General features: G+C 36.1%; 2 protein-coding genes across 3 annotated transcripts; one reads left to right on the top strand and one right to left on the bottom strand.

Moving 5' to 3' along the window:
• Nucleotides 1–402: 402 nt before the first annotated feature.
• On the bottom strand, nucleotides 403–13,977 carry LOC137747014 (clustered mitochondria protein-like). Of its 2 annotated transcripts, none has more exons than XM_068487010.1 (29): nucleotides 13,808–13,977; nucleotides 13,071–13,292; nucleotides 12,034–12,095; nucleotides 11,634–11,823; nucleotides 11,418–11,558; nucleotides 11,149–11,305; nucleotides 10,857–11,050; nucleotides 10,647–10,748; nucleotides 9,766–9,901; nucleotides 9,503–9,631; nucleotides 8,520–8,907; nucleotides 7,913–8,017; nucleotides 7,655–7,773; nucleotides 7,358–7,466; nucleotides 7,179–7,268; nucleotides 6,734–6,874; nucleotides 6,489–6,659; nucleotides 6,225–6,311; nucleotides 5,005–5,139; nucleotides 4,541–4,696; nucleotides 4,047–4,115; nucleotides 3,779–3,937; nucleotides 3,241–3,297; nucleotides 3,118–3,158; nucleotides 2,892–3,011; nucleotides 2,028–2,337; nucleotides 1,808–1,915; nucleotides 1,611–1,682; nucleotides 403–1,203 (listed from the first exon to the last, which is right to left on the bottom strand). In XM_068487010.1, exons 2-29 carry the CDS (start codon nucleotides 13,276–13,278, stop codon nucleotides 736–738), a joined length of 4,224 nt encoding a protein of 1,407 aa, XP_068343111.1. In that variant the 5' UTR covers nucleotides 13,279–13,292; nucleotides 13,808–13,977; the 3' UTR covers nucleotides 403–735. The 2 variants fall into 2 exon arrangements, with proteins under 2 accessions (XP_068343111.1, XP_068343112.1); XM_068487011.1 differs by having other exon boundaries at nucleotides 13,071–13,287.
• A 3,594-nt stretch (nucleotides 13,978–17,571) lies between these two features.
• Nucleotides 17,572–20,507, top strand: LOC137748554 (uncharacterized). The gene is made up of 7 exons (XM_068488723.1): nucleotides 17,572–17,891; nucleotides 18,159–18,332; nucleotides 18,459–18,551; nucleotides 18,667–18,735; nucleotides 19,221–19,427; nucleotides 19,984–20,109; nucleotides 20,223–20,507. The coding sequence occupies exons 1-7, from the start codon at nucleotides 17,661–17,663 to the stop codon at nucleotides 20,370–20,372; spliced, it is 1,050 nt and encodes a 349-aa protein (XP_068344824.1). The 5' UTR covers nucleotides 17,572–17,660; the 3' UTR covers nucleotides 20,373–20,507.
• Nucleotides 20,508–20,666: the final 159 nt, after the last annotated feature.

Below are 20,666 nucleotides of genomic sequence, written 5' to 3'. Positions count from 1 at the left end.
CATTGAAGTGTAAGTAGTTATCGATACTACCTACCACGTTAGTGGTGTAGTTCATCAAAATTCAAAAAGTGGTACGATTGGATGTGTTTTCTGGATGCTGCTAGTGATAACGTGGTCGGGTGAGGCCAAAAGTGTAGTGTGATGGTGCCGGCAACGATGGAAAGTGCATATGCATGCTGGTGGTTGTACTGCGGGCCTGCGGCCATCTAGCTTGTTCACCAAAGTTTAATCCAATTGGGATTTCAAACATAACAGTGATATAGAGCTTAGACGAAGTTATGATCTACGTTTATAAATCCAAACAAGACGATACAAGTCAAATAAAAAAAACTACAATCCGCCAAGTTTCCGGCTCCGAAAATAATTTTATCAAGCATATGATGAACAAACAATTTACAGACCTTTGTCAAATGCCCTTCAATTTATTTCATTTTTGACGCACAGAAACAACCGAGGGAACTGAAGGCTGATTAATCCTCCAATCAGGAAAATAATCAAGGCAGTTTTACATGTAATAGAGGGAACTGCTTTCAAATAAACGTAAAAACATGTCAATTGAAATTTTCCATCCTGACGTACTAGGGCAAATTATATTGAACCGATTTGCTCCACAAATTCCTTGGACTAGTTTCTAATCCTCAAAACCAACAGAAAATATTCTTACCTCAAAATATCAAAACCTCGCAACGAAAACCCACCTTGGTGTCGATCAATAAAACTTCGATGCTCAAAATTTCAAGATGCGGCTTTGCTTTTCGATTTCTGTTTCTTGCCGTCCAGTGTTGCTAAGCCTTTGCCCAATCCAACGGGAGGCTGAGCTTCCTGCTCCGCTGTTGCTTGCTCTTGTTTCACATCAGCTGAGCCATTTGCAGGATGACTATTGGCTTCCTTCGCTCCATCGGTTTCTCCATTTTCTGCAGCAACTGGTGGGGTCGCACCTGAGTTGATGATATCGAGGAACTGAGTAAGTGGAGGCAAGGCTTGGACTGGAACACCGTGTGGGCGTACCAAGAGGCCCCTTGCTGCTGCCTTCCTCCTGACTTCAGCTGCTGCACGAGCAGCCCTCTCATCAACTCCCCTACCTCTTGGAAGAGTATCACCAATTATTGCAGCATTAAGAGATTTGTTGACGGAGGGGTTAGAGCTCCCAGACCCACCGGATTTGGCAGCAGACTGGAATGCCTGCATCAAGTCAGGATGAGCCTGACAGGCAAAGTAAACTATTAATTGGAAATCAAGATTCTTGGTGTAAATTATAACCCAGACACAAAACAGCATGGTTTAGCAGTTTAAGGATCACTATGGTGGCAATATTACACAAATCTCTCCATATTCTTCTTTCAAGACGTTACCCACAGTTCCTCTTATTCTTCTTTTCTGATAAAATATTCCGACAATACATCAGAATATTTTATGAACGGAAGCATTAGGAGACGGACTAGGTTTATTGGGCCTTTTTGTGTCCTTCACAAATAATTAGAAATATGAAAAGATGTAGAACAGAAATAGGAGAAATGTAACGATGAGACCATGACTTAGGAAACACACCAATTATCCTTCAATTGAACAAAATTTCAAATTTATAAGCAAAAAGAAGAAATCCAAAGTACCTTCAAGATGTCAATTGCCTTTTGAGCTGAAGCAGCACTCAAAGCTTGACCTTTTTGCTTTTGTGCATTCATCTATTGGAACAAGATACAAATAAATTTAGGAATCAGAAACAAATACTACTAAAGTACATATATTATGCAATCACCCTTCAATATGTTTTCACTGTGCAAGCTACTAAAGGATGCCATCCGCTTACCTGTAGCTCACGCATCTTAAATGTCTTCATCCAGTTTTGAGAGTCACGTGTTCTAGAATCCTCCTCGCCCAATTGTTTGACAAGTATGTCATAGGTTTTCTTTTCATGCTGCCACACCAAATGTTATAAAATGTTAATTGCACTATAAAGTTGCCCAGTGCATGGAATGAGATTGTTCAAGTGAAAATTACATTAAAAAGACAACTCTTCCACAACATACCTGGTGAGAGAGCTTGAAGGCACCCATACAATTAAATGCAATAGCAAGTGCATGATAGCATACAGCAGTCTGGATGTGTTCCTCCCCCAGAAGCCTTTCATTTTTTTTCAGGGCCTCTTGCAAATATCGAAGAGCAGTATCCATCTTCCCAAGATCTTGATACATCATAGCGACATTAATGAAAGTTGCAGCAACATCAGGGTGATCTGGTCCAGATGACAAACTTAGCAGGAGCAATGCCCTCGACATGTGCCGTAGTGCGAGTTCTGTCTGGTTGAGTCCATGGTAGAAAAGAGCCATATTTCCATAGCTGCAGTAGCAAAGTTGCAAAGACAAGGAGAGCATCAGATTCAGAAAAAGAAGGGAGTGCGAAAGAGAAAGAATAATATCAACCATGATAGGCAAGTGTGTGAACACTGTTTAGTACTATACAGGTTAACATAAAAACACAAATAAACCAATTAATATTTAAAGAGAAAACAACCTTCTCATGCAAGATAAAAGAATTTTTAAACTGATTATGACATTACATCCACTATAAGAATATAGGATGGGTACTTTCATAAGTCACCGTAAATCAAAATGTCAAAACACAAACAATCTCATCAAGATTCCAATATTAACACATCTTAAGAAAAAGGTACAGTGACAATCTTCATAGTAATCCTCGAAAGAGTAACCAATCACGAATTTCAATAATGTACTCCTCAAAAGAGCAACCAATAAAGAATTTCAATAATTAACAGTTTGAGTTTATGTTATACTGTCAGAAAATAAAAGACTAACGGGAAAATTAAGTTCAAAATATATACATGCAACCACCATCTTAGCTACTGAAACAGGTATAAACACCAAAAGCAATACCTGTGAGCAGTGTCAGGGTGGTCTAGGCCCAAGCAGCGTTCATTTATAATGAGTTCCTTATGCTGTTGCATTATGGCTCCAGCCATGTCTCCTGCATGATACAGAACCATGGCAAGATACCTGAAACTCAGCGCAGCAAATACTTAGCTCAAATGTTATCAGCATCATGAATATCTAATTATAAATACAAAAAATCTGCTGAAAAGTATAAAGAGGATATGCATACCGACAGCAGTTAGCAACCTCCCGATGCATTGGACCAGTAACCTGAAATCACAAAAAGGATATAATAGTGCTAGACATAGACGCATCGAGGAAAGTTTAAGAACAACCAAATAATATTAGTTACCTGCTGAAGTATCGAAAATGCCTCAGTAAATAATGTGTAGGCTTCACTTAACATTCCCTAGAAGGAAAACAAAAGTATACAGTAAATAATTAAACCAATCAGTATTGGAACATGGTGTTGAGTCATTGACAACAATTAACTGATAGAAGATCTTTATAGATTCTTATGGTGAAGAGTTCCAAATTAATAAAAATCCCACCAACATCTTGAAAGTTGAAATGCTGCTTTATATTTCAGAAAATTCCAGAATTGAAATATATTTATTTTCATGGTAAATGCAGCATCTTTATATTTAAATATAAAAACCTATGCCATCTTTATATTCATGGTAGATATCCCAGAACTAGAACATACAAAAATATACACCCTGAAATGCTACGTTATATTCTAAATTTTAATATAACTTTTTAAGTCGGTCTTGATCATCTTTGAGAATTAGCTTTGACTTCAAGTTTCTCATCAACAAGTCTGTTCTGGTCGAGAACTTTTCCTCACATCTGGAACCTGATGCTATAATGACACGCAATAAAGTGCATACCTCGGCGAGTTGGATCTTTCCTGTTTCCACAAGATCCTTAGCTTCTGAACACACAGGAACTGAGTGTTTCACTACAGGTTGAAGATTTAAGATATCTGACATTTGGAAGGGTGCTACAGAGTTAAGATCATATCTGCGAGCTGCAATTGTAATGCCCATCTGCAAAATGAAATCAAAGTTGAGTTGTCGGCCATTTAGAAGCTCAATTGATATTGAAACAAATTGGAGTAACAATCAAGTACATTGGACAAGAAGAATTCAGAGTTACCTTTTGGCAAAGATTACGTATAACAGAATCTTTCTTTACATGCATCCTAGCATCCTCCGGCAACTCAAACTATCAACAATGGGAAACTAGGTAAAATATATAACGATACACACCACTCAAAGGTAAAATATGAGGATCAAGTAATAAACATGAAGATCCACCAACCATATATAAGTTCATTTTAATTTATATAGCTCAGGAAATGGTAAAACGCCATTAAAAATATGGAAAAATGTTCCCATACCACAAATGATAAATTATTTGAAATAAAATCACCAGGTCCCCATGAAGTGCTCATATTTTTCAAAAATATGTAACCTGTCGAAGAGGTGGGTGCAGAAGCAGACAAACTCAAAGAAATAGGCGACCAATAGAAAAAATCAAGCAAATGCAAATTCCTCATGCCAAAAAGTTCATGTATGAACATCCATCAAAAAATTATTAAACGAAATCTAATTTCTCCAGGACAGTCCAATAATATTGATACTTAATACCTGATATTTGAGTTTTGCGAATTGTTGAATGTCGGACCATAGAGTTTCTGAGCTAGCAAGCATAAATGAGGATCGACTCTTTCTAGCAGATGCTCCATCCTTCAATTTTCCTTGACCCTTGGATGATTTTCCTGGAGATTTCTGTCCTGTTTGTTCCTGAAGATAAAGGAACTTGAAGTCACAAACCCTGCTCAACAATTTTCAATTAATAAACGAAATTTTCTCTGATTTACTTGGTACAATTTTATGTTTCTCCAAAAGTTAAAAATTAATATTCAAATGCATATAGCTTCAGTTTCTGATTGCAAAAGAGTTCTCAGATGAGCATTAAAGGATGACAGATAAAATTAGATGAGAATTGCCATGAAGTTGTACAGATAAGTTATAACTTGTAACTAAGAAAACAATTTGACAAAAAATTATTTTTTCAATCGGTTGGTACTATTAAATTCTATGAGACTTACTTTTTTGGGTGTTCTAGACTGCATATTATTAGCAGTGACTTTTGAGCCAACTGCTTGACAGCTTCCAAAGAAACAGTTGAAGAAATGGGTGATTGCGGGCCCAATATCATGATCGTCTGTTTCTCTCAAGGCATCCTGCAGAATAAGAAAACCATGAACCACTTTCCACCAAACATCAAGGACCTCAATGTTTTTTACTTTTTACCGTTACTGGACAATAATTTTGAAAGCCAAAAGGATGGAACTAAAACGATATTTAACACCTATAATATATATAACCTATCCAAGTCAACTGTTTCCCAATCATGTCCTTGGTCCAAAATAATAGCGTCAAAGTACAAATAGGCACAAACAAGCAACAAGCTCTCACAAGAATTGATGGTTTCCAATGGATGTCCCAGAATATAGGAGCTCAATTACAAACAGTAGGCATCAATCATGAAAAGTTGCAGTTCAAATTAAAGTAAAACAAATGTACAAACTGCTTTGCAGGAAAGCAAATACGACGCATAAAAATTCCAAAACTGTAACAGCCAAATGGATGCTGTTTAATGGTCTGACGGGAAACTTGAAAGGATATTTCTTAGCCAAAACCGTCTATGTAATTAAGCAACAACTCAATGCACAAACTATCCATTTACAACTTCAGCATAAATCTAAAGAAAATATATCACACTACTGAAGTCCTTTACGGGACAGGTTCCCCGCCATTAAAGTATCTAAGTACATGCATTACGATCTACATTCTCAACTGCAACCTGAATCAAACTGCTTCATTTATGACCAACAACAAAGGTTTTATGGCAGTAACATGCTGTAAGACGCCACATTTCCTGGTCCTCAACAGGATAATTTTTACTCTCTTATAAAATAGCAAGGAATATCATAAAAGGAAAACGAGCAGACATTTCCAGCTGAAGCATTGGTCCAGAAAAATATATCACATAACGGAAGTACCCGAGAGGTCAAGTTCCCCACTCCTATAGTATCTAAGTCACGTAAGCATCATTGGTCTGCACTCAATTAAATCTGACATCATAGGAGTTGTGTCCCTCCTAGAGAACTGAACCAAATAAGTTAGTTTATAGTCACGTAGATTTTACGGCAATAACATTGTAATGTGCCACATTTCCTGGTGCCAACAAGACAACACCTCAGTTTTTATAAAATAAAAAGAATGTGATAATATCAGATCAAGCAGATAAGGAAATGCCTATCACCTTGAGAATGTGCTTGGCAGATCTAACCATTATCTCATTGGAGCAAAGATCCCAAAGATGAGGTAAATGTCTGGTCCCATCAGCCACCTGTTAAAATAATCCAAAATGCATCAAATACACTATCCCAATCACATAAGTCATCAGACCTTGTTTGTTACATTTTATGCAAAACCTCAAAAGGAAAAGAAAAAGGACTACTTCCACAGTTTCTATCCATCAATACTTACAAAAGTTAGAAGTATTAATTAAAGCCATAATGCTTACTTTTCCAATATAGCGAACATTAATTCCATGAGCATGGAGTGCTTCAGTTAGTGTCTGCCCGTCCATAGGTGATACTTCAAGCGTGCAGAGGTCTTGTATAAATTTTGGAAGCACAACATCTGTAAGATACAAACTGGCTTTCCTCACATTTCCTTCATCTTCTGCTATCTCCTGGAAAAAAGAAAACAAATAAATGGATACATGTTCAAACCCACTGAAAAAAATTACAAAGTAAAAAACCACACCTCCTCATTTCCAGCCAACTTAAACTCAGTGAAGACATTAGGGTTAAAAAGAATTTCTTCACATGGATCAGAGCTATCAGTGTGTGGAGCTGGAGACGCACTTTCTTGTGCATCTGTGGCTTTCCCTTCTTCCGTTATGTCCTGTGAAAAGCCATCCAAAGAGCCACATCACCCAAATTACTTTAAGGTCCATTGGGAAATGGATAAAAAATCATACTGTCCAAACAGATGATAAGTGTACCTTTAACACTATTAACATACTATGGGAATTATTACCAACTCCAAAAGATATGTAAAACCCCCTTTCCCGTCAAATAGGGACCAATAAGACATAAAAAATCAATGACTAAACTTTACAAACATACTGAAAATGCAGAAACAAGTCTAACAAAAATTGCAACGTTCATAAACTCTATAAACTGCAGTTGAATCGGCGAAATTTTACCTGCTTAGCATCAGTGATGACTGAAGAATCAGTGGTGATAATACCTTCTCCATCTTTAGACTTAGACTTTGGTTTCTCAGCAGCTTGGGCCTTCTCCCAATACACAAAAGGCTCATATTTAGAGCTTATGAAAAAAAAAAATTCAAATATAGTACTGATATAAGGTATTATTATCTTACCTGGGAATAGACAGTAATTAGTTCTGGCCTCAAGATACAAAATCTGGACCCAGATCCAGTGAAATTTGCATCACGAGGAGTCACTCTCATCAAGTCGAGGAGATAATGCCTGAAATAGGGGGCAGAGTTAAAACATGTGTATTAAGTTAGATCTATATGAATGTAAATTCTTGATTGCATGAATAAATATTCAACAAACAGATAGAGATTCTTTTGGAGGAAGCTATCAACACAGGAGTTCTGAGAAGTCAAACATCACACAGAAGAATCCAAACTTATGCGGAAAAAGATATTTACCTGTCATCACTACCAACAATACCCTTGCATTCCACCGGTGCAGCCAATCTGAAAACATTTCCAGATCCATCCAGGACTGTATGCTCTTTCAGATGAAGGCGCTTAGCTGCTTCCACCACCTAAACATAATAAAATCTTAGAAATTGCACAATAAAGTCCTGTTTTACAAAGAAAGAAAGCAGTTTTATGATTATAAAAAAAATCAAAATATGGTACATTTGGCAGCATCATATAATATGCTAAGCTTCAAATCCTCACCTTGGAATGAAACTCTTCATTCCAGCATATTTTCTTGCCATTATCAACAGAACCGTACAGAAGAGAGTCTGATTTATCCCCTTGAAGAATGCCCGGTAAAACACTCTGGTGTCAATGCCAATGAGTTAGAGATAGAATAAGGAGAGAGCAATCAAATAGCAAAAGTTGTTCCTTATTAAAAAACCAAAAAAGAGTAAAAATAAAAAATAAAAAATAATCTATAGCAAGCATGGCAATTTAAAAGAAAAAAAAAAAAAAAAAAATTTGTTGTGAATGATAGAATCAATAAATTCAGTAATTAGAAAGGCAACTTTAACAATAACTACTTTTTCAACAGTTTTGGATTTCAAGAATCCTAAAGATAGATTTTAGTAGCAAAACTATCACCGGATATATAATACAAATAAAATTAATAAGAGAAAGACAAATGCACATGCACATAGGGGTGTGTAGCCAGGGGGGGTATGAGAGTTCAGGCTGTAATAGGCAATTTTGCTTCTAAAAACCATGATGTTTGCAACTTGGTAGCTATAGCCTTAAGAATACCAATTTCTATAAGAGTAACAAAGTTATAGAACATAGAAAGAACATCAGATTCGAGGCACACCTGAGCTATTACTCTGTGCCCCCTGTAATCGATTATGGCCATAGCAAGATTATAAAGTCCAGAGACATCAGCTTCCTGGTACGCCTTAGTGCCTTTCAAATCATTATTTGCAGAAGCATAAGTAGCCTGCTCAGTTTCACCCAATTGAGTATCGGCAGAAACATCAGTAGAGGATTCAGTGGCATCATCAACCGTACTTGATCCTTTGCATTTTTCTCCATTGGGAATTGCACTCTCTCCATGCAACAAACTGTCAGGAGCCTTCTCAGAACTGTGTAAAAAACCAGTGGCCCCTATCTTTGGACTAGAATACGATGCATGTTTCTTAAACAGTTGCTCAAGGTCCGCATCAACAGCAAAACTGAAGAATATATTATTGTGAACATACCTAGAGCCAAAAAGACCAAAATCTTATATCAATTCAATAGACATTGAACATATGATTGTAATTTAATCTATCATCACAATATGCATGCACATGCGATGAGAATCAAGGTTACAACCATATGCTTAAGAAATATATTTCCTGGGAAGTACATGAGTACCAAAATCTATCAAAACAAGCATGTCTAATATGTCGAGATAACTTAAAGCAGAGCCTCAAAGTTCAAATTCAATGCAGAAACCCTCAAATGGAAATGATGTGCCCCCTATAGGAAAAGCGAATCAAAATACATGTATGCATGTGCACAAACCAAATATGTATAACATATTGCCAATATCAGCAGAATTACAGTAAAGTGGGATCTAATTAGCCTACACAGCTGAAAAAATTATTTCAATAAAAGGCAATTAAAAGGTAGCAATAATTAGCATACTGAGGAGCTGTGACATTGTTTTTACAGAGTTACAGTTATTAACACAAAACTACTCGCCATTTAGGCAGCTGACAAAGTGATTCATAGACATAATGTCCTAACTGAAAGTCTTCAAGTATAGCATTACTAAGAAAATTAACGTAATCTGTTTCAGGCCAGTCTCACATGTGGAAGCACTCTGGATCGGTTGGGTTTATAGGAGGTATGCATCTACTAATAACTCCAATAGCACCACTAATAGCTGCATCAACAAAGTCTGAAGTCACTTTGTACAGAGCCCTATCCCGCAAAATTCTACAAAATAAGGACTTTGTGAGAGATAAAGACACAATATAAAACACAAAACCTTGAGTGACAATAATTACCGGAAAATTATAAAGGACATACATAACTAGATTAGAACCCAATATTTTAACGGAAATCATTACCTTTCCTGAGGAGTTGTATGCGGAAATTCCCTACAAGATTGCAACTCCTCATTCCAATCCCTTTGCATGCCAATTAGCTCACTCCCATATGAAAGAGTAAGGGAATCCTCTGCTCTAGCTGCATCACGCTTGTGATCTGACAATAGAAGATCCCTTAAAATGTATTTATATGTAAAGATAAAGCATAACGTCAAGGAAACTCAGAAAACCAACTTCGTTATGCCCTATAATAGTGCCATAAGTAACAAATACATGAACAAGACAACCTTAGAAAACAACACCCTACAATTAAGTTGCAATGGTCAAAATAGTGAAACAAGAATATTCACCACAAACAAACTGAAAATGATTTGCATGTAATGTGGTTAAACATTCCTACTTTAAGAATGATTATGGTGAAATTCGTTGTCATTTGTGGATTATTCATAGCCACAAAAGACATGAGAAAAAGAAAACGAGCTGATAAGAATTTTGCAAAAGGTTCCAGACAAAGAAAACATATAGAATTATGACTGAGAATTTGTTGAACTCTAAATTGAAGGCAAAGTCAGATATAATGGCAGCTTAAAAACAACAAGAAACAATGATCATGCTCAAGTATCATAACCAAGGCAGGTTTCACATCCAATATATACCAAACCAACACAAAGAGTTAAACTTAAAATCGTTATAATTTATTTCCTTTATATTTAAGGGAAGAATTCATAGTACAGTAATCTTCATCAGTAGCAGAAACGCCTGAAAGAGGCAACCAGCCAATTGGCCAGACTGCTAAATATGCTAAATATGAGATAAAAGTTTGCCCAAGGAGAGTGCCACCTTCTACCACCCAAAGATCCTCATTTGAAGTAAAAATTCAGGTACAATTAAGTTCAACTAACCTGGAACTGGATACAACCCTAGCCATGAATTTGGTGGCAATAAAGACTGCACATTTTCAAAAGGATGTGCAGATGCCCTCCACTCCAAAATTTCACGAAAAGCTTCAAATGGGAAACAGTAGAAGATAATTAATCAAACATCTGTAAGCTTCAAAATTTAAAAAATAAATAAATAATACAGGTAAATAATGTATAAACCATTTATAGTACCTTTCTTGAACTTAGAGCTAATCCTTTGCAAAAGTCCAACAAGTGTGGTTGCTTCGGAATTACTTTTACTCAGCTTAGGGTCAAGGGTGTTCCCCGTGCTCGAATTGACATAGAACATTTTTGTAGTCCCAGTAATGCAGTGTTTATTACCCTCCAATGTTACTACATCCAAATAAATCAAATCCCCAACGAGCCTGACAACAAAAACACCAAACAGTACATAGTTAAGACATTTTCTAGGGGGAAATTATCTTTATGTTATCAGATGCAAGTAAGAGATGTCATGGTTCACCTTCTATAGCTTGGTGGAGGATTGAAGGATGAAAACACCATACTCTCCACGCATTTGATCTCTTTTGAGGGTGAAGATAGCAAATTGCTCAATGAACCAGCAATGTCCTCCATAAAACCCAAACCATCAAGCTCTGGGACCTCAGTTTTCACAGTATCTAGATCACAGAGAATTACAGGAGTGCCAAGTTAAAGCACTTCCAAATCTCGATAACAGGTAAGATAAATGAAAAGATTATGACTTAATGTTAAATGAACTATATCTCAAACCTCCAGGGCTCGCCACTTTGTTTTGTGCAGTCTCATACTGTAATGCAAGTGATGTCGATAGTGACGCATGAAGTGTAGAAAGGGAAAGCAATTCTCTCGTACGATGAACATGAGCCCGTATAGATCTATCATCATATAAAGCTGCCAAAAAATATATTTACATTAGAAGATCCTTTTTAAGACTTGGAACCCCAAAGCAACAGAGAGTTAGTATACCAGGAACCATCTCCAAGGAACAGCCACCAATGGTAATATCAGCAACTTCAGAAATTTCATTAAAGTCTTCCAAATGATGAGTGGAGCCATCCTTTGTGTGTAGCAATAAGTCATAACATGTGAAGAAACATGTCTCTGGCGCATCAAGCAGAAATTGTCTTATATCCATAACAGAGTCTCCTGGGTTCAACTGGAAATTATAATGGATACAGTCAAACAAAACGTGACAGTGGAAGGACACAAAATATCTAACTAGGAGACATAGACATCTCAATTTCTGTAGTTGAACTATTAGATGTGTCAACTAAATATGAGAACAGGTGCTCAAATTGCATTACCTTTTGCATTTTGCAGCAAATTAAATAAAAAATTATATTAATAGCAATCAAAATTAACTCACTTGTAGGTCAAGCTTCTCGCCACTTTGTGTCTTGACAGAAACTGGGTACAGATGAAGGTCACCTGCACTCTCACGGACATGGATTATCAGAATGAGATAGACGGCTTTTTCGATAACCAAATGAGAAAGCTAAAGGTTCTGCTAATGATAATAAAAGACATAAATACAAATTGCTATTGAAGGGAAATACTCTTGACAGGCAAGCTATATGAGCATTCAACCATGAACTTTTACTCCGAAGAAATTCAGTTGTTATTTGCTCAAAACTAAGGGAATCCAGCTAAAGTAATGCATTGGAATTGCCTCTAAAGAAGTGTCAAACACACACATATATATATATATATATTTTTTTTTTTTGTAGGATAAAAAAAAACTCAGCACACATAACGTTTGTTGTAAAAAAATCCAGAGATCGCTGATATCCTGTGTCAGAGCAAATTTCTTTCAATGACACCAATGCAACAACAAAATTAGACACTTGAGAGGGAGAAAGAAAGAAAGAACAAGGCTTCACTCTTGATCTTCTTCCTTTATTTTGTTGAATATGAATGCAGCTACATATGTGTATATGGTGTGCATGTGTGACTGCAATCATATATGTATATATATAACTTATCATTTCCCTATATGTCCAAGCAATGTTCGTGTCTTGTCGTTGTATAAGTAATTCTATTCATCCTAAAATTGTCAACAAAAATATGAAGTGTAGAACATGTCTTTTGTATCTGGTTCTTGGATCAAATTGTTATTTACCAAGAAATGTAACTATTTTTCTATCTATCCAAATTATCTAGGCAAACATGATTAGAGTATACGAGTACCCGCAGATGCATGCACACATGTGAGTTTAAGTAAATGTCTACATGTTTATGTATGTTGGCATCTACTTTGCTTCTTTCATGTGGTAAAATTTTTGTTCTACTGAAAAGAAAATAGGACATTGTAAAGATCAGACAAAATGTTGAACATGGGAATGGCATATCAACAAGAGGTCTTTTCCAGAAATAAATATTTGAAGGCCCAAATACTAAATTCACCTTGCTTAGTATGGCTGATTGAATTTTCTGTTTCAGACTCCTTTACCTCCAGACTAGCATCAGTTGATTCTTCAACAGCTGGAACACCATTGTCTTCAGCTTTAATGGGCTCTGAAGCACTTGAGTTATCTTTCACAGGAGCATCAGATGGGACCACAGCATTGCTCACACCTCTACGGTTCCTCCCCTTATTCGACTTTCCAGCCATTTTCACCCCCTATTCTGATAATATTGTCAAGATGCCCAAGTCATAAGCACTTGCTCCAGCCATTATCATATGATACCCAATTCGAAAACATGGAAAGCCTCCATCTTTCCTACTAATTAAAAATGCATACGAACTTGAACAAAGATTAATGGAAAAGACACAAATTTCAAGAAAAATTCTAAAATAGGTCACGAAAGCATTCTCTTGCAAAATACAGCCATTATATAAACGGGTAAACAATTAATTCCCGTTTGGCTGCCAAGAAATTGATAGAAAATGAAAACAAAAAAATTATTCAACCTTCCATTTCGTCATTTTGCAGACAACCGAAAGACGCTATATACATATACATACATATATACATATAACTTTTCAATCAACTGAGCCAAGAGCAACAATCGTTCATTCATTATTTGAAAAACGCAAGAATAAAACATTCATATTTGCTTCATTGTCAGTATATTTCCTCGGGAACCAAACGAGGGATTGGGAGAAAGCAAATGGATAGAAGTGAGTACAAAAATATTACCTGCAGCTGGGGCGATATATATAAATATATCTATATATATGTATCTGTGCGTGAGAAAAGAGAAAAGATGGTAGAGACGTCGGAGCCTGAGGGCTGTAGGAGGGATGGAGAGCAAGGAGCAGAGAGAGGCAGTACCTGCAGAGAATGAGAGGCGGCTAAGTCTGCCCCTCTTTATGAGAGAGTAGAGTGAGAGAGTAGAGGGATGATTATGATTCTTATTAATTTAGTCATTGACATGGGCTGGGCTTTTTTATTTAAATTTTTAATTATTTTCAAATTATTTTTATCTTTTCAAATTAATTTTTTGAACTATTTTTCTTTTAAAATATATTTTCTTTTTAACTTCCTTAGAAATCAAACATCGTTATTGTCCTTTTTAGTTGAATTAAATATTCGTATGTATTTTGAAAGGATATAAAATTAACTAGGAGCAATAAACAAACCAAAATTACACAAATACATGTGATTTTTTTCCATAATAAAAAAATGCATTTGAATGGCCCATCCACTAAAATTACTATAAATTTTGCTTTCCTCCGTTTAATAAAAATCCATGTTTACCATTTTTAAGTATTTTATACAAATGTTTTTTTTTTAATAATTAAGTGGGTTTCTAAGAGAAAGGAAAAAAAAGTTGAAGCCTCAAACGCCAAAAAAGGGCAACAACAATCTAAAGAAGTTAAAAAGTAAAAATTTATTTTAAAACAAAAACAGTTCAAGAAAATAATTTTAAAAGACAAAAATAATTAGAAAATAATTAAAATTTTAAATAAAAAAAAGCCCAACCCACATCAACGACCAAATTAATAAAAATCATAATCATCTTTCTACTCTATCACCATACTCTCTCCCATTAAGAGAACACACTTACTACCTCTTGTACTATCCAGCTATTGACTCTCTCTGATCAGCGCTCTCTACCCCCGCTAAAACCTTCAACCTCCGACGTCTCTACCATCTCTCGGCACAAACACATATATATTAATATAAAATAGTAACTCATTGGCATAAAATAGAAGGTTTCAATTAAACCAAATATAATTAGCTTGCAAGGAAACAACTCAAAACTTCCTATCTTTATATTCACTCATGCACTGATTATGCATGCAAATCATTTCCAAGTTAAATAAAATGTTTCTATTTTCTGTGCATATGTTGTGTGTGAGAAAAATTCAACAGACTTGGTCAGAGACATGAGGAAGTGTTCGAGAATTTCAACGAGTCTGCTAGGTGCATACGTTGTGTGTGAAAACTCATATGAATGGTGTCCAACATTTTAAATTTATAGTTGACATGATTTTCGGATTTAGATGTGTATTCAATTGAGATTTTGAAAGATTTTAATTCTTTTAATGATTCTAGAGTATTTAATCAGGTTTTTAAGTGATTCTACGAAATTCAAGATGTATTCAATTAAAATTTTAAGATATTTTATTAAAATACTTAAAAATCCGGATGTATTCAATTAAAATTTTAAATAAGTTTATAACATTCCAGGTGTATTCAATTAGAAATTGATTTTAAAGAATTAGAGAAAGTTGAGGAATTAGAGATAATTGGAGAGATTTCGTATTGTATTTTAACTTTTAAGCATCCGCATATCTCGCCTCTTCTCATGAGATTTCGAGAGAATTGAATCAAAATTTTATATGGAATCTCTACAAATCAATTAACTCCATAAAAATCCATTAAAGTCTCTCAAATTCTCAATTGAATACACCCCAATATATATTTTTTTTGTCAAATGATAAATTTGTTAGATTAAACGTTAAATTAGGAAGCCGACAGAGTTCGAACCCACGTTTTACATAACAGTTGTTTTGTTGTATAGGTTTTTTTAGTAACTGTTCACATTTTTTTGTCCGAGGGCAATTTGCTATATTATTTTATGGTGAAGTTTCCAACTCAAAAGTAGGTGTGGCTTTATAATGGTGGAGGTGTATATTATATTTTTATTATGCTACTAATTTGAGTGAAAACTTACACTTTTGAGAAAGATGGATCCTTTTCCAGATTTATCTTTATGAGAATATATAAGGCTTTTTTTACCATTCATCTCTTCGATTTAAATGGTTAATGTGGGGTATAAATTAATTACATTTAATAGAAAAATGATACGTAGACTTTTAGCTCAATATAATGATTTTACTCCTAACATCGATGTCATATCACACCATAACTCAAAGGCTAGCATATGCTTACCATATAGGTTATGGGCCTGTAGCCTACACATATATCAAGTGTCATTTGGGCTCATGATATCCCACTTTTGCCAACGTGCCTTCCACGACATAAGGAGGGGAGGGTTGACTCTTCAAGAGTTTTCTGTCATGTCTCGTGCTACGACGCCACTACCTGCTAGAGCCCTCTCAATAACTTCATGTAGTTGTCGGCAGAGCTAGTTTGCATCATACTAGCACAACATAGCCGGTCTGCCTAATACATCATGAGACCCCTCCACCTATAAAAGCTTTTATCCCATTCCTCTATCCAATTTAAATGGGTAATGTGGAGATATAAATTAATCACAAATAATAAAAGAATGACATGTAGATTTTTAGTTCAATATGACAGTTTTACCCCGACAACGTGAGCATACCTCACCAAAAACTCAAAGGGCCCGACATCTGCCTACCCTATAGGTCTTGAGCCTTCAATCCACACACATATCAAGGTGTCTTTTAAGCCCATGATATTGACTCATGTCATCGTGCCTTTTCTGGTCCAAAATATATGCTTCTAAAATTGATCATACTTTTATTTCTATTGTCCATGATGTGCTCTCATATTTTAAAAACGTCTTATTACACCAATAAATAAATAGAAAAAAAACTACTAATTTAGAACCAAAGAGAAGAATGAGTTAAACACATAAATGAAGAACGGATGAAATTTGTCTTCAAAGGTGGAGAGTGATTTTAACAGCCCTTAATGAAAGTGTTGCAAGTTGCATGTTCCTTTTTAGTTCTTACAAAATTCAAAAGGAGGTTAACTAAAATGAATCATAAGAATTTAGCTCGGGTAAGCATTTGTAAAGATTTAATTCAAGGTTGAGAAGAAGAGAGAGGAGAGAGAGGAGAGAAAGAAGAACGACTTCTATTAGATGAGTTTGGATTGAAGTAGGTTGGAAAAAAAACACTAAATATTGCTTTACTGAACTTCTTGGAGGGATCGAAGTAGGTCGACTCAACTCTCGTTTATGTCCCTATGAAGGAGAAGAGGCGTCCAAAGAAATATAAAGCCCATTTGAAAATATTTTTAAAATGACTGAAAGCGTTTTTGGTGAAAATATTTTTAGAACCAATTATTAATACAAATGCAAGTAAATTCTGAAAAATCACCATGTTTCCTGAAAAAAAAATAAAAATGCATAACTTGTGTTTATTGCAGAATGCGTTAGACTATAGTGTCTTGGGACATATTGTTGGACGTAAAATGTTGGGCTATCTTCTATATTGACCTCGAACCAGCCCAATCATTCTATTGGGTTGGGCTTGTTGACCCAAGGAGTTCCAAGTTTCGCGGCAAACCGTTGGTACGATCCACTTCAGATTGCCACGTCCACGTGTCAGAATAATACAGAACAACGAAGGGAAAGCGAATCAAAGAACATTATTACTGTAACATAACAAAAACAATTAGTGTTACACACGAAAATACAAAAACAATTTGTGTTACACACGACACGCATCTCTCCGCTGACTCAAACGTTTGACGCTTAAAATGCAAACATTGGAAAAAATAAAAACAGAAACAAAATTAAATAGAAAAATCTCCCGCCATCCCCAAACATTTATAAGCCCTCAAAAATCAAGAATCTCGTATCAAATTTTTTGGATTTGGGATCGATAAGATGGAGCTGACGGTGGTAGATCTGGGCGCGTACTTGGAATCGGAGGAGGCCGGAGTGAAGGAGTTGTGCGGCGAGGTTAGTCGGAGTCTGAGAGAAACGGGAGCTCTGTTGGTAAAGGATCCCAGATGTACGGCGGAGGACAACGATCGCTTCCTTGATATGATGGAGAGGTACTTCGACAGTCCGCCGGAGTTCAAGCGACTCCAGGAGAGGCCCCAATTGCATTACCAGGTGGGGTTCTGAACTGTTTGTTTCCCAAGAAAATGTCGCCCACAAATGAAAAAATTTGAAAATTTATATTTTGAAACCCAATTCGGTGATTGCTGATTGGGGGCTCATCTGGGTACCCTTTTGATTTTTATTTCATCCATTTTTTTTATCACCTGTATTTAATAGAAACTGTGTAAAATTGGGTCATTTGTGGTGTGAATTGAAATTGCCAAATCCGGTTGTTGTTGCTCAAAACTTGGAAAGTGAGATGGGGATAACACATTACAGGTTGGTGTGACACCGGAAGGCGTGGAAGTCCCCAGAAGCCTTGTTGATGAAGAAATGCAGGAGAAATTGAAGGAAATACCCAAAGAGTCCCAGCCATCCATCCCCAAAGGGGCAGATCGCAAATGGCGATACATGTGGAGAGTGGGTCCTCGACCCTCGAAAACCCGCTTTCAGGTCTCTTCTTTCTTTGCTTTTCTGATTTTCACTTTGCACAAACACTGTTTAAAAGTCAATGCTTATTGTTCTACTTGCCATGATCAAGATGAAGAAGATGATAGTGATGCTATTCTTGTTTTCTAGGAGCTTAATGCAGAGCCCGTCGTACCCGAGGAGTTTCCTGAATGGAAAGATACCATGGATTCGTGGGGTTACAAGATGATTTCCGCAATAGAGGTGAGCCACTGATTTGTGTTTTCAGATCGTTCAAGCTGCGTGCTTGTTTTGTAAATCGTCCAATATCATCAAAATATTCATCATTAAAATGTTTACCTTCTTTCTTTCTTTCCAGGCTGTTGCTGAAATGGCTGCCATTGGATTTGGCTTGCCAAAGGATGCATTCACTTCTCTTATGAAGCAGGTGACCAATGGCTGTCAATCGAAACTTGCATTCATGTCTATATTCATATGTATATACATGTCTATATGCCTTTCAATTCCATGCGAGGTTCTATATCGAGTATCCATCACTTTTCTTATCTTTAACCACCCTGCCACATATGTGTTCCCAATTCAAGTTGCATTCTATTGAATACCTTCTGCTTTGCTCCATAACGCCACTAGTGTTTTATTTTAAAACACTTCTTAGTTTTGTTTTGTTTCTCCTACTTATAAGGATGAATTTGGACTGGTCATATTCTTCAATCACTTTATAACTATATTAAATACATTGCCTTGTGGTCATTTATAGAGCAATAACATGCATTTTGTCTACATGCTGCATTTTCGACAATCACCAACTTGTGGATGAGTCGTGTCATGAACTAGACTCTCTTCCATTGCATTCGCCGATTCCTGGATAAGTTTATGCCTTTTATGCTAAGTGCCCTTTGTTTTCGAACCCAGGGACCGCACCTTCTAGCTCCAACAGGAAGTGACCTTCGGCGTTATGGCCAAGAGGGTACTGTGTTTGCAGGATATCATTATGACCTCAACTTTATAACTATTCACGGCAGAAGTAGATTCCCAGGTCTGAATATTTGGCTTAAAAATGGGCAAAAAGTTGAGGTGAAGGTTCCTGTAGGATGTCTTCTCATTCAGACTGGGAAGCAGGTAAAAATATTTGAACTGTTGTGCTTAGTAATAAAGTAATAATCGAATAGTTTTCAAAGCTAGTTGCCAACGGACTACAGTGACTGTCACTAGAAAACAATTTGAATTTTGGAATACAGTTACGCCAATGGAAAATACATTTTACACATTCCATGTTTCCTAACTTTTGAAAGACATATTCAAACTTTAATTTAACTACTGGAACAATATCTTGTTCGATATCTATCTAATCATACTTCAAATTGGCAGGGAGATGGGAATTGGTGTTTCTTTTTCATCAATGAACTTTTGATATATTATCATGTATGTAGATGTTTAAGTAGCAACAAAGAAAAAGGTTATGCAGGTCTTATGTTTGAAAGATAAAACGGTGCTAAAAATTAAATTTGGTGTGCTAATTGTACCAAAGAAAAAAAAGTAGGTTTGTCAATTATGTGTGCTAAAAATTAAGTTCTCCTTGATGCATATAGCTGTTTTAGGTTGGTTTCCTTCGGCATGTGTTGCATTTTAAATCTTTATGCTAGTTGTATTCCATTCACACAATTTTTCAATGCAGATAGAATGGCTGACTGCAGGAGATTGCATAGCTGGAATGCATGAAGTTATCATAACAAACAGGACGATTGATGCAATCAAACTAGCAACGGAGCAAAATCGCTTACTATGGAGAGTATCTTCAACAGTGAGTGAAGCCAGTCATATTGTTGTCATTATACCATCTCGTTCTCTTTGGTTTTATATAAATAAATATCCAAATGCACTGTATGCTTAGTTGTGACGTTTCTTGCCATGTAGTTGTTTGCGCACATAGCATCTGATGCTGTGTTGAAGCCCTTAGGTCACTTTGCAGAATCCCCGCTTGCGAGCAAATACCCGCCCATTCATGCAGGAGAGTTTGTTGAACAGGAGCTTGCAGTAATCAATCTCAAAGGAAACAAAGATTAAGTTTGACAACTTGTTACATGTTGAAATCATAACGTATTATAACGATCAGAACAACATTGTGAAAAGGCGTTTGTGGTTGATCTGAATTGTAATAAAGAAGGTCGGGTACGGCCAATTGTGTCGTGTCATTATTTATCTCTTTATCATGTACTGACATTCTTTTGCTCCTCCAGCAATTATAGTTTTACCATTTCTTTGCATTCTTGAATATCTAGTTTTGGTTTCTTACTTGTTTTGAACTGTTTCGATTTGCACCATGCGTTTGAAAGGTGCAGGACGTTTTCTGAGTGATTT

Source organism: Pyrus communis, chromosome 10, assembly GCF_963583255.1.
Source record: "Pyrus communis chromosome 10, drPyrComm1.1, whole genome shotgun sequence".
In the NCBI taxonomy this organism is placed as follows: domain Eukaryota; kingdom Viridiplantae; phylum Streptophyta; class Magnoliopsida; order Rosales; family Rosaceae; genus Pyrus; species Pyrus communis.
The sequence above is the reverse complement of the archived record's forward strand: the minus strand, read 5'-3'. Positions and strand labels throughout refer to the sequence as shown.